The following is an 18,754-nucleotide window of genomic DNA, read 5'->3' on the forward strand; positions in this document are numbered from 1 at the left end:
AAAGTCCTGGCACCATGACCCTGCCCCCTCCCTGCTCTCCTATACCAAGGACCACGTTGCTGCCCTTCAGTTCATGAAAAGTCTTTGACCATTAAGGGCTTAATATTGGGAGGCTCAAAGTCCCCTTTATTTATTTATTTAAGTGATCTCTGCACCCAACGTGGGGCTTGAACTCAGGACCCTGAGGTCAAGAGTTGCATGCTCTTCCTCTGACAGAGCCAGCCAGGTGCCCTCCACCCTTGTGTTTAAAGCCAAGTTTAAGGTTGTTCACAGTATCCAGTAGTCCCTCCCTACTCCTTCGGGCAGCTGAGCTGGCCTGGCCCCTGTGTGTCTCTCTCCTGTACTCATCTGGAAGCAATCTAACATTCTTTAAAAGTTACCCTCTAGGGGTGCCTGGTGGTTCAGTCAGTTGAGTGTCCGACTCTTGATTTCAGTTCAGGTCATGATCTCAGGGTCGGGGGATCGAGCCCTGCATCGGGCTCTGTGCTGGGCATGGAGCCTGCTTAAGATTCTCTCTCTCCTTCTCCCTCTGCCCCTCCCCCTCTAAAAACTAAATAAATACATAAATAAAAGTTCCACTCTGGAGGTGGATGGCGTGGGTTTGAATCCCTCCTCACTCCCTGTACTAGCGGATGACCTTGGACAGTTTACCTAACCTCTCTGAGCCTCAGCTTCTGTACTTGGAATCGCCATGCTAGGGCGTTGTTGTGAGATTTTGTGACTTAATATGGGCGTGCCTGAAACAGTAATTGCGCACAGTAATTGTGCACAGTGCTTGCACGCAGCGAGCTCTCATACAGTGTTTTAGGAGCACTTTCCTTGCTCTTACCACGACATGTTCTGTGTTACCTGTCTGCTTCTCCCGAGGTCCTTGAGGGCAGGGACCCTCCGGCTCCCTCCCTCATCTTGGTCTCCTCGGGACCTGGCACAGTGCCTGGCTCAGAGCAGACAGGCCAAGAATGTTTGTTGAGTGCCGACTGACTAAACGGTCAGTAGGAGCACTGGGATGGGCTGGGGCCGAGAGCCAGCCCTGTCCGGACAGGAGCAGGGCTCTCTGTTGGGGGAGGGGTCTGACGGAAGATGCCGGGGTCACGGGAGGCAACGTCAGGGCACACCTGGTCCGGGCGCCATGCTTCTTCTTTTCCTGCTCTCAGCTCCCCAGGGTGCTGTGGCCATCTGCTGGGGCGGGAAGGGCAGGTGCCCAGGGAGGTAGAGTCCAGAGCCAGCCTAGAGGATTTAGTCTTCGGCCACTGAGCTCCTGGACCGGGGACAGCTAGAGGGAGAGTCCACATGGCCCTGCCGAATGTGACGGGGCAGCTGGTCAGGCACCCCTGGGACCGCCGAGGCTGGGAAGAAGGAGCGGGTGGTCCCAGTGGCTGCCAAGGTGGCGAGAGGTGGAGGCTGTCCTGTGCCACACAGGACTTGGAATGTCAGTGTCAGCAGACTCCCGGCCCCGTGCCCTCGCCACACTGGGGAGACCTGCCCAGCGCCTCCCAGGGCTCACACTCTTGTCACCCGTGGGTTTCCCACCCATCACGCAGCCTCACAGGAGACACGGCGCGGCGCCTTGCATGTTAGGCCCCGAAGCTTGGCAGAGCCCCGGGCGGCTGGGGCAGGGGACTCTGTCGAGTGGAATGATGAGTGACAGATAATCGGAAGCGCATTCTTACGGGGATTGTGCTCTAAGTTGATCAAGAACTGGTCTTACTGTTAATGGACGAGGAAAGGTCTGAAATATTGGATTACGGGTGTGGAGGGCTCCCTCTGCTCTCTCAGTCTGCTCAGAGTTGGGCTCCTCTTTCCCCTCTCAGCCCTCCACCCCTGTACAGGGGTCCCGCCCAGCAATGAGCCACTGAGAATGCTGGCCAAGCCCTTGCAGGTAGGAACATCCTGCTAAAGTGACAGTGTCCCCTTCATGGGCCCAGAGGACACCCGCGGGGAGTTGGGGGGAGGCACTCACTGGCTCTCAGCTCGCAGGAGGTAGTCCCTGCTGCTCAGAGCCTTCCCTCCCCAACAACCAGTGATTCCCTTCTTAGATTCCTGCCAGCTCCCACACTGACCCTTGCATCACCACACACACACACACACACACACACACACACACACACCCCATACACGCAAACACACGCTCACGCACGTGTCCACACTCACACATGGGCACACCCTCACACACATAGTTGCACACACACGCACACACACACACACCCCTTTCCACCCTCACCATTTCATGGACACACATACCCACACCACTCTGTTCCCTTCTCAGGCAGAGATAATCCCAAACAGACGTGCCTGTGAGATTTGCGATTTGTTCCCAGTGGCACACGAGGGGATGGCTGAGGACGAGCTCGGGGGAAGAGTTGTGGCTCTGTTTGAAGTTGTGTGATTGTCATCAAGGCTTCGCTTGCAGCTCTTTCCCACTCGTTCAGTTATTCACGTGTATTGCTATTGATCGAACACCTGCTATGTGCCAGGCACAATCCCAGGTTCTGACGACCTTACTTTGGGTTCCTTTAGAAGGGGGCCTTGAGGAAAGAAAGGGCTTTAAAAAAACTAAAAAGCTTTATTGAGATATCATTCATTTACTATACAATTCACTCATTTGCAGTGTGTACTTTGGCGATTCTTAGTATATTTACGGAGTTGTGCAACCATCGGCGCACTCAATTTTAGAACATTTTCATCACCCCCTAAAGAAACCCCGCACCCCTTAGCAGTCTTTCCCTGCTGTGCTCTCTCCCTGCCCCCCCCACCCCTCCACCCCCACCCCCCGCCACCGGCAGCCACGAATGTGCTTTGTCTAGACAAACACTTCTTCTGGACAACCACTATGAAAGGAATCATACACCATGTGGCCTTTCGTGACTGGCTTCTTTCACTGAGCACAGTGTTTGCAGACCCAGCCACGCTGCAGCATATGCCAGTATTTCCTTCGTGTTTCTGGCTGAATAGTATTCCACTGTATGTATCTGCCACACTTTGCTTCTCCGTTCATCAATTAGTGGTCACTGAGGTTGTTTCATGTTCTATTATACATTATGCTGCTATGAACCTGTGTGGACATATGGTTTCAATTCTTTTGGGGTCTATACCTAGGAATGGGATTACTGTGTCATATGGTGACTCCATGTTTGACATTTTGAGAAACTGCCAAACTGTTTTCTGAAGCAGCTGGGCCATTTTACATCCCCACTAGCAAGGCATGAGTGTTCCAACTCTAGATAAGATTTTAACTGTAGGATTCTATTTGGGAAGTGATCCCAGGAAACACCAGTAGGAGCATAGGGGAGGGAGAAAGAGAAGGGAAGGCAGCCAATAAGGGATTATTATCAAGCAAATTACCACTGAGAGTAATTGAAGCTTAAGGCCACTGCCTAACTGGGAGTCCGTGAAGGACTTGTACTTTGAGCCATCCTACCAGAGGAGAAGGGGGCAGGGGCATGTATAAACCAGTTGCCAGCAGCCTTGTTTGAGTCTTCTGTGTGTGTCTGCATCTGTGTGTTAATTTCCTGTTAATTCCCTTTTGCTTGATGCAGGTGCAAGCTAAGCAGGCACAGCAGGAGAAGCCATCATGCAAAGAAATGCAGATGGTCACAGCTGGAGTCAAATTTGCTGTGCACTGACTGTGGTAGGGCAAAGGAGATGAGGTGGGGCACCAACAGCACCTGCTACCTTGGGAGAACCAAAGTTCCTGCCTGCATGGAGCTTACAGTCTAATGAGAGAGATGTAAACGAAGAAGATCCGTAGTACATAGCCAGGTTGCATCTGGGTAAGAAGGTGGAGAGGGATGAGAGAGGCTGTGTTAGCTCAGGAGGTCAGGGCAGGCATCTCTTGGAGGAGATGACATTTCAGCTGAGACCCAAATGAAGTGAGAGACAGGCCATCTGAAGGCCGGTTGAATGGGGAATGGAGAACAGCACTGGAATCAGGGCTGTGGAAACAGCAAGTGCTAAGACCCGGAGTGGCAATAACCTTGGTAGTAAGCTGGAGGAACTTCGAGAAGTCCAGGGTAGCTTTGGAAGAGTGAATGAGGCAGAGAGAAGGAAAGAACAGAGATAAAACCAGAAGTTGCTAACGCACTGTTGCTGGGCATCCAGACCCAGTCCCCAGACATCCATTCATTCTACTTATTAGTTCCGGCACCGGTCTGGGCTCTGGGTATGCCCCAGTGAACGCGTGGGTTGGAGCCCTGCCCTCACAGAGCATCCATTCTAATGGGGGATGAGTAAACAGCATAAGAATGTACTATAGGCTATTAATATGTAACTCATATTAGAAAATGATCAATGCTTTAGACTAGAGAAAAATGAAGTAGACGCAGGGAGTCCAAGAGTGTGAGGAGGTGCTTAGAAATTCCAAGTAGAGGGGTGAGGATGGCTTCTAGAAGAGGCTGACAACGCTCAGCACCTCTCAGCCTGGCTGGCTCCCAGAGCCCCCTCCACACCTCCAGGGCGTGTATCCAGGGACCCCTGCAGCCCAGGAGGGAGGGCATGACTGGATCTCCAGAGGAGAGAAAGAAAGAAGAGCAGGGACCCCAGAGTGGAGGGCTGGGGCTGTGTGCATCAGCTGGTCCAGGCCCATAACCTGGGAAGAGGAAGAAGAACCAGGGTGGGGGTAGGGTAGGGAGGGGGGCTGGGTCTGCCAAGCCACAGGGGAATATTGATGCGTTTTCTGGCAAGAAGTGACGGAGCTGGTAGAGATGGTGTAATGAAGACGGATGATCCCAGGCCAGCTCTGCTCATCTTCCTGCTGGAGAAGGGAAAGTCACGACGGGGTGTGTGGTAGGTATGGGGGCAGGGCTTGCCAAGTGCCTGGGTGCCCTCTGCTCTGGTACCCCCATGCTCTCTCCTTCTCCCCTGCGCCCCCCTTGCTGCTATTGTAGTATCACAGAGGAAAAGGAATGGAATTTCCCCCCCCACACATTGTATCTGTCTTTCTTCCTAATTGTGGTAAAATACGCATAACATAAAATTTACCATTAGTGGCATTTAGTATATTCGCAAGATTGTGCACCATTGCCACTTTTTAGTTCCAGAAATTTCATCACTCCAGAAGGAAGCTCTATACTCATTAACAGTTATTCCCTGCTCACCCCCCAGCCCCTAGCAACCATTCATCTACTTTCCATGTCTATACGTTTTCCTATTCTGAACATTTGATGTAAGTGGAATCATGCAATATGTGGCTTTTTATGTCTGACTTCTTTAACTTAACAATGGTTTCCAGGTTCATCCATGTTATAGCACGTATTTGTACCTTGTTCCATTTTCTGGCTGAATAATATTCCACTGTGTGGTTATACCACATCTTGTTTATCCATCCGTCCGTTGATGGACACTTGGGTAGCTCAGGCACTGGATTTTGAGACAGAAGTCCTAGCGTTATGCCCCATACCACCTCCACCTCTGTGGCCTTCGGGAGCCATGTAATGTCTTTGAACCTTGACTATTTCACTTGCACAATGAAACTATAACGTTTTAAGTCTCTACTGCCCTTTGAGAGCATCAGAGAAATTGGAAACAGCCTCTCCCCTCTCTCTTTCTGTACTCTCTTTTCCCATTTGCTATTGAATTTGGGATAAATATTCAATAAAAAGATTCAAATGCCAAAGCCAGGTGGACTGATGTGTCGTGTTGTGTTCTCTGTCATTTATACCATCTCGCTGATCTTAATATGCGTTATTTTTCAAATTTTAGTATCTTTGAAATCGGCACACAGCATACAACTGGTAGTTGCATAGTAATTGGCAAAGCTCTTCATTTTCTTGGTGGTTTGTAAAATAATTGTGCTTTTATCGTATGGTCCGAGGTTTGTGTAACATGTTAGGCACAGTTTAGTGACTATCACTACGAACCATAGGAGAAATAAAAACTGATTCCCTAATAAAACATTTCTGATGGTGGGATGGTGTGAGCTAACCCGTGTCCTGGTATGTGAACTCCCAGCTAAATGAGTCGGCCGAGATGGAATTACTGATTGACTTGAACTGACGCAATGTCAACATCATCGTAAAGCCATGCAGGCACACCTTGCTGGCACACACAGTTCTAAAATGCATGGCCCCAGGGGCACCTGGGTGGCTCAGTCAGTTAAATGTCTGCTTTCAGCTCAGTTCATGATCCCAGGGTCCTGGGATCGAGCCCCACATCGGGCTTCCTGCTCAGTGGGGAGGCTGCTTCTCCCTCTGCCTGCCCCTCCCCCTGCTTGTGCTCTCTCTCTCTCTTGCTCTGTCAAATAAATAAAATAAGATAAATAAAATAAAATAAAATAGTGCATGGCCCCAGCGCTAGGGGGCAGAACTGCTGAGAAAGAAGAGGCTGTGCAAGTGAGCAGCAAGGTTATTATTACTCTCTCATTCTCCCCAAGAACCGCCTCCCTCCCTTGCCCGCTCCAACCCTCTCCGGCACAGGAGAAGCCACATACAAATACTGAATATGTTTGCCTTCATTAAAACAGGCCAGAGAGTGTAATTATGTCCCGCGAAGCAGAGGGCTCCATCTGGAAGGAGGAGGTGGGGGTGGACGAAAGCCAGTTAACCGGGCTGGATTCATGAGTGTGGCTAATTGAGCACCTCCACGATGGAGCCTATCCTGGCTGCCTGGGGAAGAAAACTGTCCTCTTGACTGGCCTCACCCTGCCTGGACTTCGCCTCCCTCCCAGAGCTGCCTCCGACTCAGCCAGCCCTTTGCTAGACTCTCACAGCACACGGCATCTGTCAGGACCTGAGCACTAATTGCTCCTGTGGTATCTTCTTTCTCCTGCTGGACTGTGAACCCTTTGAGGGTGGGGCATTTTGTAAATTCTTCTTTTTTTTTTTTTTAGGATTTTTTTTTTTTAAGTCATCTCTACACCCAACTCGGGGCTCAAACTCGCAACCAGGAGATCAAGAGTCACATGCTGCACTGACTGAGCCAGCCAGGTGCCCCGAGGGTGGGGCATTTTGTAAGCTTCCTGTGGTTTTCCCACAAGTCCAGGTATGCAGTAGGAATAGAGACAGGAATCCCCAATCAGAGCACTGTTTCTCAAAATGTCCACCCAGACCACCTGCATGCACCAGCAGCTGCTGGAGCTGGTTATAAATGACATTTCCAGCTATCCACCCAGGAGACTGTATTTCAAGTGGACTCGGGTGGGGGCCGGGAATCTGCATTTTAACAAGCTCCCCAGGTAATTCTATACTCAGTATTTTTAAACTTATTTAAGAGAGAGTGCACGCAAGCAAGAGAGTGAGTGCAAGTGGGGGGAAAGGCAGAGGGAAAGGGAGAGAGAATCTCAAGCAGACTCCTTGCTGAGCGTAGAGCCCGATGTGGGGTTCAGTCTCACGACCCTGAGGTCATGACCTGCGCTGAAATCAAGAGGCGGAAGCTTACCTGACTGAACCACCCAGGTGTCCCCATGCTCAGTATTCTTAAAAAACCACCGATGTGATACTAAGGATTAAGCATCCAGTCTCTGCCCTCCTTGATGTTGAAAGCCTACTGTGTGTCTTGACCTTGCCTGGGTAGGAGACTGATGCTCAGACCAGGGTCAGGGAAATAGCCAAAGAAGAGACTAGCGTCACTGACCCTGCTCCCACCAAGAGAGAAGGGATTGTGAGGGAGGGGGCGAGATGGGGCAGTGAACCGGGGAGGGGGAGAGACAGGACAGAGGGGCTGAGTAGGTGAGCAGGAGGTGCACTTGGACCTGGCAGTCGCGGGACCCCTGCTGGTCCCTTGTCCTCCGCTGCCCTGTCCACCCAATCACCTGCTAGGAGAGCGGGGAGCGCAGCCGTCTAGACACCTCTCTGTTTTGATCACCAAGAGGGCCTGCCAGGCCACCCAGAATGGGCTGTTGAGGTTTCAGAGGACGAATGTCAGAGGACGAGGAACAAAACCCAGGGCCTTCGGATGCACTGGCCGAGTCCGCAAAGCTAGTGGCTCTGGACAGATTGATGACAGCGGAGAGCCCTGTCCTTGGCCCTCCAGTGTGCCTCCCACAGCCGCCCTAGTCTGAGGGGAACAAGCTCAGTGTGGAACAGCAGCTTCCCTGGGTCCCCCAATTCTGCTTTCCTGCCCTGACATCTCCCATATCTGCTTGATCAGGCTTGACCTTAGTTACAAAGTGGAACGCAGAATTTCATCAATGTGTAATCCAGCCCTTTTGTTGTACAGACGAAAAAACGCACAATCCCTCCTGCCATTCCTCTGTTGCTTCATTTTGTTCCGAAGTGGTCGTATTTTCAACAATCAGATCGGCCGCGTTTCCCCCAGTGCAATTAGAGAGCTCCCAGCCCCAGCTTGCTGGATTTATGGCTCTCTGCCGTCCTGCGGGGTCCTGCGGGGTCTGGAAGGCTCAGGAGTTATGGGTGACCAGAGACAAGGCCTTCAGTGCACTTGGCCCAGCTTGTCAGTCACCTCCTGGGGCTGGTTGCATGGGGAAAAAAATACCAGAGCCAATATGCTGACCACATTTTTTACACTCCTCATTCAAACCCAAAAATTTCCCCATGAGACTTGCTGGAAACCATTTAGAGAGAAAAGGCAGAGACGACTTTCTAACTGGCCAGGGAAGGACCACATGGGGAGGGTGCTGCCTGTCCAAGCACTTCGGGGTTCCTTCTCAGAAGACATTGTGCTGGTGTGCTGCGGCGGCACGTGGATGGGTGGGGCTCTCATTTCTCTAAAATCTCCGTGAATGCTTCCAAACCAAGGCTGATAGTTACGCAACCAGCTTCAAGGCAATTCTCCCACCCTCCTCCTCCCAACCAAACCACCACCTTTGCCCCTCTGATGCAGAAGTCCTGGGGTCAGCCCTCTGCCAAAGGGAAAAAAGTAGCAGCCTACATAGGATATTTGAGGCAGTTTTCTAATAGTGGGGAGAGATGTTGTGTAGCTAGCTTTGTTTCCAAGTAAGGAAAAAATACGCCATTTCTTCAGATAAAGGACGTTCTAACACTAAAGGAGAGAGAAAGAAAGGATGAGAGAGAGAGAGGGAGTGAGAAAGAGGACAGAATGCCAAACCGAAGGACAATCCTTTAAACTGAATTAATTTGGCCTTTATTAAAAAGTCACTAGATTGTCTTTATGTTTGCTCTTCACTGCAGTGCAAGGAGCCCTGGGCCTGGAGTCAGAGATCTGGGATTTAATTTGGGGTCTGCCACTTGGCAGGGTGTGACTTTGTGTGAATTAACCAACAGACTCACATCAGTAGACTTGCCTTCAGTTTCTCCATTGTAAACCAGGAATGAAACACTTATCTGGGGCAGCTTGGGGGTGGGGTGGGGTGGGGGAACAGGGAAGGGAAGGGAATGAGACATTTACTAAGCATCGATGAAAAGGCAGGCAATGTGACAGAGGATGTTTGTTTAATTCTCAGGACAACCTAATGAGGCCGGTGTTATCATGACCACTTTCCAGAGGAGGAAACTGAGACTCAGAGGTTAAGTCATTTGCCATATCTCCCTGAATGCAAAGGCCACACTCTTTCCAGAAGGGCAGACAGGAAGAAGAAAAAGGAAGGAAATAAAAGGTGGGCTCAGGAGTTTCTGGTCTGGACCTCAATTTTCTCTGTGAAATAGAAAATAAGATCATCTACAGAGGTGATGAGGCAGGGAAATGTCAAGAGTGGTGTAGGCTCAGAAGAGCTTCTGCGGCGAAGAAAGTGGGGGCTTATCCATCCTCAGAGGCAGTGTTGCTAAGAGGTTGATCAGGAGCTGGTTATCCCCGTGACATGCTGCTCAGGGGGTCAGTCCCTGTCCGATTCACGGAGAAGGAACAGATTTTGTTTGTCGCTCATCGTCGAATCCCCGGGCCCTAGTAAAGTGCCTGGCACATAGTATTTGTTTATTTAGTAAACATAATGGAGCACCTACGAGGTACTGGCTCTGTTGTAGGTGTTGGGGATTCGGTAGTGACAAAGGCAGATCAGGGGCACCTCGCTGGCTCAGTCAGTAGAGCTCACGACTCCTGATCTCCGGGTCATGAGTTCAAGCCCCACGTTGGGAGTAGAGCTTACATAAAAAAGTTAAATAAATAGAAATGAAATTAAAAGAGAGACAGATTAAACCCTTGTCCTTATGGCATTTGCAGTCTGATAGGAGTCCAGCAGTAAACACAGGAACTAACAAATGGTAATAAAGTTATGAGTTTAAAAAATAGAATAATAGGATAGACGGTGCCTGTCACAGTGGGGGCATTTTCTCAGGAGGTGACATTTGAGATATGACTGGAATGAGAGAAGACCTTGTTCTTGCCAAGATGGGGGAAGGGTGTTCCGGACAAAAGGAACAGCAAATGCAAAGCCCTGAGGCAGGAACAAGCTTGGAATGTTCCAGGGAGACAGAAGGAAGGCTGGTGCAGTTGGAGAGGAGGCGAGAGTGGGAAAGAGTGGTAGGAAATGAGAGAAGAGGGGTCAGATCCTATAAAACCTCATAAGCCAAGTTAAGAAGCTTGGATTTTATGCTAATTCCAGTAAGAAGTCTTTGGAAGGTTTTAAGCAGTGGGAGGGATGTGATCTGATTTATGTTCTAAAACAATCGCTCTGGCTTTTCGATGGAAAGTAGACTGTGGTGGGAGGGGGGTGGCGAGTGGAACAGGAGGCCGGTGCAGCCACCCAGGAGGGAGGGGAGATTACTAGACTCACATAGGAGCAGGGGAGGCAGGAGAAGGACTTGGATTTGGGCAGTGGGTCTTGCTGGTAGGTTAGACATAGGGGGTGAGGACAAGAGAGGAAGCAAGGGTGTTCATTCTCCAGGCTTTTGGACAGAGCTGATGGTGCTGTTAACTGATGGGGGAAAGTAGAGGAGGAACAGGCTGGGGGCAAGGGGTAGAGAAATCAAGAATTCCACTGTGGACATGTTAAGTTTGAAATACCTAGTTGACATCTACTATGGGTTGACTTATGTCCCCCCCAAAAAGGTACGTTGAAATCTTAATCCCCAATACCTATGAAAGTGATCTTATTTGGAAAGAGGATCTTCACAGATGTAATCAAGTTAAGATGAGGTCATTAGGGTGGCCCTAATAATATGACTAGTGTCCTTAAAAGAAGAGGAAAGGAGCGCCTGGCTTCCTCAGTCAGTGAAGCACGTGACTCTTGATCTCAGGGTTGTGAGTTCGAGCCCCACGTTGGGTGTAGAGATTACTTAAAAAAATGAAATCTTAAAAAAAAGAAAAGAAAAGAAGAGGAAAACTTGGAACTCACACACAGAGCACACGGTGTGAAGACATAGAGGGAGGATGGCCGCATGAGGATGGAGGCAGAGATTGGAGCGGTGCTGCCACAAGCCAAAGAACGGCGGGGAGTCCCAGAAGATGGAAGAGGCAAGCAAAAAGGATCCTCTCCTAGAACGCTCAAGGGAGTGTGGCCCTGCCGGCACCTTGATTTGGGATTTCTGGCCTCCACAACTGGGAGACCATAAATCCCTATTATTTTAAGCCACGCAGTTTGTGGTCCTCTGTTACAGCCGCCCTAGGGGACAAATACAGCACCCAAGTGGAGAGGTCAAGTTTGGATATGTAGGCCTAGAGCTCAGGGGAGAAGCTGGTCTTTAAAGCCACAGGACTGGATGAGATTGCCTAGAGAGAGAGGAAAAATTTGAGAGAAGAGAGCCCTTGTATTTCAATGGAAGAGTGTTTCAAGGAGGAAAGAGTAGTTGATTGTGTCAGACACGGCTCATAAGTAAGTCAGACTGACTCTGGCCCTTGGATTTGGTAAGAGAGAAGTGTTAAAAAAAAAAAAAAAGAGGGATGTTGCTGATGATCTTGGCGGGAGATGTCAGCGGGTAGTGGAGAGAGAAGTCAAAGTGGAGTGAGTTGAGGAGAGACTGTAGGTAAGGAAGTATAGAGTCATGACAGAGAACTGTTTTGAGGCTCACTATGTAACAGCAAAGAAATGAAGCCTTACCTGGAAGAAGATGTGGGGGTCAAGGGAAGGTTTTTTAAAGGTGAGCAATATTAAGCCATATTTTTTATGTTAGTGGGTATGATCTAAGGAGAGACCAATGACTCAGGAAAAAGAGGGGATAATTGCAAGGAGCAAAGTCATGGAAGAAGTAAGAACACATGGGGTCCAGTGCACAAATGGGGGGAGACTGACCCCAGAGAGGAACAGAGATTCTTCATCTGCAGGGAAGGCAGAGACTATGAGTAGAGATCATGCAGATGGGTTGGTGGGAGGATGAAATAACTCTCATTCCTTTGCATTTCTTTGTATTTATTTTATCAGTGCAGCAGGAAGGAGGGGTGGTGCTGGAGGGTTGAAAAGAGAAGGAGGAGAGAGGAGGCATGAAATAGTCCTTTGAGAGGCAGGGGAGGTGAATACACCATGGGAGTGTAGAAGGTTTGCAAGGTAGAGCTCAGGGCTCTCATGAGATGCAAAGTTGCAAGTTTAGAGTGAGACCAGTCGACAAGCACTGTTGTGTGATTTTCCTCCGTAATGTTCACTTGCTTGGATACAGGTGAAGGATACATGGCTAGCTGGGTTTAACCAGAATTAGGGTTTTGCCAGAAAAGTATAACAGAGGCAAGAAGGAGAGGCAACGCAGATGAGGGTGTTTGTAAGAGAGAGATCACAGCAGTAACGTGACCATGAAGCTGGGTCAGGGATGAAAGTGTCACATGCAGGGCATGGGGACAATGAAAGCTTGTTCGGGGTGTCAGGTCTCTATGGGATCAGAGAATAGTTGGAATGGAGGTCTCAGTGAAAGTTAATGGGAACAAGAGGAGGCATTAGGGGCTGGGATGCCTAAAAGTGGGATTATTGGAGGTAAACATATTGGTGAGGGCAAGATTTAGGGTATGACCACAGAAGAGGGTAGAGAAGATAGCAAAAAGGTAGCATATGGTGGGGTCTAACCCCATTCATACCAAACACGCTGACGTTTTTGCAGGAGAAGGAGGGGAAGTAGTTGGGAACACCTCTCTAGAACCTGAGATATGTGGGGTACCAGAGAAAAGAACAACCTTCCCTGTTTTCTTTATTCTTCCCCGTTGCCTGTAGGCAAGGCCGTTGAGAGGCAGTATCTTCAGGGGACACAGCCAGGCGTCAGTAGAGCAAGACAGTGAAGGGAGTGCTCAGGGAAGCGTTCAAGGTTAGAGGGCCATCGGCCAGTGGCAGACTGAGTTCCAGAGGCTCCAGTGGCAAGGTTTGGGAATTGGAGACAGGCGGGAGATGGGATGCAGTCAGCAGCTACACAGAGTGGCTAGGGGATTTCAGTCCAAGGGACTACAGGCGATAGGGGAGGCTAGGATTTGTGATCGGCGACACAATGGGGCATGTCCTGACATTGTCAGTAAAGGAGTGGGTGGTCAGGTAAAGCTACATACCGTCTGGGGTATTTAGCGTGGCACATAGGAGGACTCAACTGAAGAAAAAGATGCATGACATTAATCCATGTATCCCTGAGGGGTCAAGTGCTGTGCCAGGCACGGGGCATATTCATTGATTAAAACTGCATATAGTTGGAGCGCCCAGGTGGCTCCCTGGGTTGAGCGTCTGACTCAATTTTGACTCTGGTCATGATCTCAGGGTCCTGGGATCAAGCCCCGTGCTGGGCTCCAAGCTCAGTGATGAGTCAGCTTGAGATTCTCTCTCTCCCTCTGCCCCTCCCCTCTGTTTGCCCTCTCACCCTCTCTCTCTCTCTCTCAAATTAATAAGTAAATCTTAAAAAAAAAACAACAACAAACCCTGCATATAGCTGATGCTGTGGCGACTATAATAGGGCAGGCTGTAACCTAGTGCACTATATACAACAGGTACCAAGAATCCCGGGGCTGTTGAAAATCTCTAAGTACCTTTGATGGCTTAATATCTAAATAGTTTGCACCTTGTCCCTTCTGATGAAAATCATTCCTGTGTTCAAGACTGAACAGGGACTGGACGGTGGTTGTGTTCTGCCTTAATTAGGAAGAGGTAGACAGGAGGCAAAAGTAGGGACCAGGAAAGTGACCTGTTTAAATCCTCCGTGCCCTACCTCAGATGCTTAGCCCAGACCCTTTTCTGGAAACTCACAGCAGAAAAAGGAAGAGCCACGTCCTTCCCTTAGGTGGAAAGATGGCCATTCCAGCCCTGGGCCTTTGACTTTACTTCCTTTTCTCCCTGACCTGCTGCTCCTCCAGAAGAAATGATTTCCACTTCTTTTGACTCCTATTTTTCTAGCTTTTCTGATTCTGTTTGCCCTCCCATTGTTTCACTGAGGCTAGGGGCACTTTTTCTTTCCCTCTCCAGAATCTCCCATGACATGCTTCCTTCCTGTCCCAATCCCTCCCCCAATATTACTAGATGTGGGAGTCCAAAACTTTTCTAAAGAGGCCTCTAAAGTTCCCACTGATGTTACGCCCCAGTGTCTAAGGTGACCTGGACTGGTCTCTATGCAGCTGAGAAAGTATCTCTTTGTGTTGGCTGATGAATGGCTGCCCTGTCCTGCCCCAGGACCTCAATACCTGGAGGGTAACAGGAGAAAGCCCACTCCCCTCCTTAGGCTCTGCACCTGCTGCTCTCAGCTTTCCTTGGGGGCCATGGGGTACATGGGCAGGTAGCTTGCTGGCTAAGCCTTGGAAGTTCAACACTAATGGGGCAGGTCCAGGATCCCTTCCTGCCCTCACCTCTCTGGACAGCATGGTGCCTGCTAAGGGGCTGCCCACACCCCTCAGCTTTTCCTTCTGCATCAGCCCTGCTCCATCCTCTTCCAGCTCCTGTTACTTCCTGGGAGTTGAGTCTCATAATAGAACAATGAGCCTGCTGGGATGCTGTTTCCCTCTGACTAAAGGTTTGAACTGTAGAATTTCTGGGCTGGAAAATATCTCACCTGGTCAGACAGCTTCGCCTTCGCCTATAGACAGGGAAGCGTGCAACTCCTCAGGCCAGAGTCACAGGCGCATCCCGGGGTTTCAAACGGCAAAACTCTCTTTGGTTCAACAAATGTGTACAGAGCGTTGTTTTTATTGCTGTTGTTATGTTGCTGTGCATGTTATCTCATTAAAATATTTTATTACTCACTTTGATTACTCAGATACTGCATGCACATGGTACATCACAACTACTAGAGGGTAAATCATGGAAAGTGGGTTTCTCTATATACTTCTGTGCCACATCACATCCACTTGGATCCTCTTTCCAGAAGTAATTGCTGTTACCAATGTCTTGGGTATTTTTCCAGAGATATTCTACACATACATAATTTCACTTAATCTTCATAGCAGCCTTCTGGGGGCAGGTATTGTGATTCCTGTTTGGAAGACAGGGACCATGGCTCAGAAAGGCTAAGTAAAGTGCATGCACAGTGTGTTAGTAACAGTGGCGATTCCAACTGAGGCATGTGTAAGTCCAAAATGGATACAGTTTCTGCTATAACTTGCTCCCAATCTGCTGTGTCAGCATCCCCACCCCCACCCCCGCCCCCACCCCAGCAGTCACTCACTCAGCAGGGTTGGCTCCAGAGCCTGGGTGTGCAGGGCCCTGTCCTAGGTGCTGAAGGCTCTTGTAGAGGCAGGGGATCACTGAGCCCCTACCCTCATGGGGCTCACCAAAGAGCTGGGGAGACTGGCAAATCCTGAAGTCTGGTAGAGAGAAGACAGGGAGTCACACACTCTGCTTGGCCACAGCATTTTTAAGTGGCACTAGGCAGGCCACTCCCTTTTTTTGACTCTCAGTTTCCTCATCTGTCTGATGTAGATAACTCACAGGGCTGTTATGAGAATCTAGGGATTACAAATGCAGAACTGCTTGGAAAGCATCCAATCCCAACACATGGGAAGGAGTCTAGGCCAGTCCTGTGGACAGCCTCCCCATGTGAGGGCCAAGGGTCACTGAATCACTGAATGACAGAGGAAACGGTGGTCCAAGCCTCTGGGAAGTGATACATTGAAGTAGGGTTGCCCTTCTCTGTTCTTTGTTTTAGGGTTGTCTTTAGAAGGCACAGAGTTGGTCTGGTTGCAAAAGACAGGGACTAGAAGTAAAATGGGTGTGGGGTATGGGGTTGACCTAGAATAAGACGGAGCCTCTTCTAGAACATTCGGCTGCAGGACATGGGCAAGTCTGCCCTGGGTTATACCTGTAAATGCTACTCTGGGCAGCTCTCCTAGTTCTTCCCAGGCTCATCTCCCTCTCTGCAAGGTGGCCAACGCTTGCCTTCTAATGAGCCAGTTACCAGCAGCTCAAGGGCCTTTCTACGATCTGGCTGCAACATCTGTCACCCCATTGATCGCCAGGGTTGATTCGGCTGATCTGGCTGGCTAGGCGGGTGTCCCCTTCCTCCCTCACCGCTCCATGTGCATCCCTCCCGAAGCTGCGTGCGTGCTCGGTCGAAGAGGACGACCTTCCCCGACAGAGGAGGACCGATCGTCGGTCAAGGGTATTCGAGTAGCTGCGCTCCCCTGCTAGACCCTCCAAACAAGCTCTCAAGGGCCTTTCTAAAAAGTTCCTTCTGCCCGGAACTCTTCCCTTGTCCCGCCCCATCCCATCTTCACCTAGCTATCTCTTTTTCATCTTTTAAGGCTGGACTTAGATCTCATTTCCTCAGAGAAGCCTTTCTGGATTCTCCAGAGTAGATTAGGAGCCCCTGCTAGTCTCTCCGCCCCCAAGCCTCTGATTAGCTCATGTCACACCAGTCGGTGCCCATCTTGTCCACCAGACTGTCTGTTCCAGGGGGGTGGGCACGAAGCCCACCTGCTCAGCACAGAGCCTGGCACTTAAGGCATGCTAAATTATTTGTTGAATGAATGGCTGAAGTTAGTCACTCCTGCCTCTGGGTTCAACCTTGCCTGTATATTGATATAGCACCTCTTGTACAGTTGTTATTTTATTTTTGCACTGTGTCATCTGAACCTTTTCCCTTTGTATTCCTGGTGCCTAGCCCTTGTCACAGCACGGGGGCGGTCCTGCATATTGCTGAATGAACGAATGAACGAATGAATGAATGAATTCTTGGCAGGGAGCTGCTTTGAACTAGAGAGCTTTTCCTTTGCAGGGAGTTCATGACCCATAATCCGGGTGGGCCACGGAAAGGCTCAGGAAGTGGGGAACAAGATTGGGCTGGAGCTGGAGCTGGTGGGACTGGAGAGAGGAGAAAGCAAAGAGCCCTAGTGCCATCTCCTCTTTGTCGTTGCTGCCGTGTGGAAGGCAGGAGATGACCCCAAATCCCTTGATTCCGGAAGGGATCCTCTCCGAGGGCTCTCAAAACCCTCTGTGCCCGAGGTGGGCTTGGCTCAGGCAGACCGACCCCAGAGGCCCCCCGTCATTCTCCTTGGAGAAGGGGTGAACCGAGGGGGGGGAGGGAGGGACTCTGAGATTTCCATCCTTTGGGCTTCTCTTTCTCAGTCTCTTCGTCCCCAGGGCACCAGCCAGAATCGGGAGGGGAGAGGGGTCACGCCGAGCCGGGCGGCGGGGGAGGGGCGGCGCGGCAGCCGGCTGGTGTCCTCTGGTGTCTGGAGCCAAGGCCCCGAGCTCTCGGCCCCCGCGAAGCGAGGCGAGCCGGAGCTGTGCGGTGAATGCAAAGAGCCGGGCGAGCTCCCAGCCCGGCGCCGCCGACGGCGTCCTCAGCCACAGCCCAATGAGAAGAGAGCAGATAATTTATTCTCTAATCCCGGTTCGGGTGCCCGGCGCTGGCGAGTGGCGGGGACTTGGGGGGGGGTGGGTCTCCTCGTCCCCTCGCCCCCTCCCGCCGCCGCCCCCTCCCCGCCCCTGCGGGCTCCCGGCGCGCACACACACATTTCCTGACAATTAGCGAGCACACCTTGGCCGCGCGGCCTCCGGCGGCGCCGCAGCTTTTGTCTCCCGCCCGCCGGGGCTGCGAGGCGCGGGCGCCCGGGCGCGAAGTTGCCGCCCCGACGCGCTGCCCCGGAATGCCGGCCGCCGCTGCCGTCGGGCGGGCGCGGAGGGCGGGGTGGGCCGGGCACGCCGGCCCGGGGCTGGGGGGCTGCAAAAGAGAGGAGAAGAGAGAGAAAAGTAAGGCAGCGCTGGCCCCTCTTCCTTTGTTATAACCCTGAGTGTGTGCGGGCGTGAGCGCGCGCGGGAGTGCCTGTGTGTGCACATACGTGTGCGTGCCTGCGTGTGCGCGCGCGTGTGCAAACGCGTGCCCGTGTGTGCGGGTCGGGACCGGCCGGGGGCGGGGGGACCCGAGGACTTGAGGCGGCGGGCTCTCTCGCGCTCCTCCCGGGACTCGGGCGTGCGGGCAGGTAGCCGTCCCGCCCCCGCCCGCTTCTCAGAGGACTGAGCGCGGAGTTTGTTCACTGACGGGCCCCGTGCGGCGGTGACGGGGCGGGGGGGGGGGTGTTGCGGCGCGGCGGCCTGGGCCGGGTCTGCGGGCATGGGGGAAGGGGGGTCGCCCGCCCAAGGTCTGCCCCGACCGCAGGGGGCGCACGAGGGGGGCTCCGGGTCCCGCAGCGCGGCGCGGACGCGGCTACGCGGCCCGCTTCCACCCGAGTAGGAGCTCGCTAGGGCCACTGCGAGCCCCGGGAGGACGCGAGGCTGTGGAGGTGGCTCGCGGGGCTCTGGAGGGAGCGGGGGGCGGCGAGACGAAGTCTGTCTAAATGCCAATTCCCTGAAGTTCAGCTCATCGGTTGTCATTTCATACCTTAATGCATATTTATGCTGCGCCGAAATAGGCTTCATAATTAACTCCCGGAGTCATCCGCAGAGGTTAAAGGGACCCCGAAGATTTGTGCATTGATTGGGTACCACGGCGGTGTATGTGTGTGCGCGCGCGTGTGTGCGTGCGCCCCGTGCGAACCCATTGAGAAGAATAATTATTTTTCTCCGCTGGAAGCTACAGCAGAG

At 51.6% G+C, this 18,754-nt stretch overlaps 1 protein-coding gene across 1 annotated transcript; it reads right to left on the bottom strand.

Moving 5' to 3' along the window:
• Positions 1 to 17,342: 17,342 nt before the first annotated feature.
• Positions 17,343 to 18,544, bottom strand: LOC118356005 (basic proline-rich protein-like). Its single transcript, XM_035722187.1, has 3 exons — positions 18,013 to 18,544; positions 17,712 to 17,894; positions 17,343 to 17,455 (listed from the first exon to the last, which is right to left on the bottom strand). The coding sequence occupies exons 1-3, from the start codon at positions 18,542 to 18,544 to the stop codon at positions 17,343 to 17,345; spliced, it is 828 nt and encodes a 275-aa protein (XP_035578080.1).
• Between the last annotated feature and the right edge of the window lie 210 nt (positions 18,545 to 18,754).

Source organism: Zalophus californianus, chromosome 10 (genome assembly GCF_009762305.2).
Source record: "Zalophus californianus isolate mZalCal1 chromosome 10, mZalCal1.pri.v2, whole genome shotgun sequence".
Taxonomy (NCBI): domain Eukaryota; kingdom Metazoa; phylum Chordata; class Mammalia; order Carnivora; family Otariidae; genus Zalophus; species Zalophus californianus.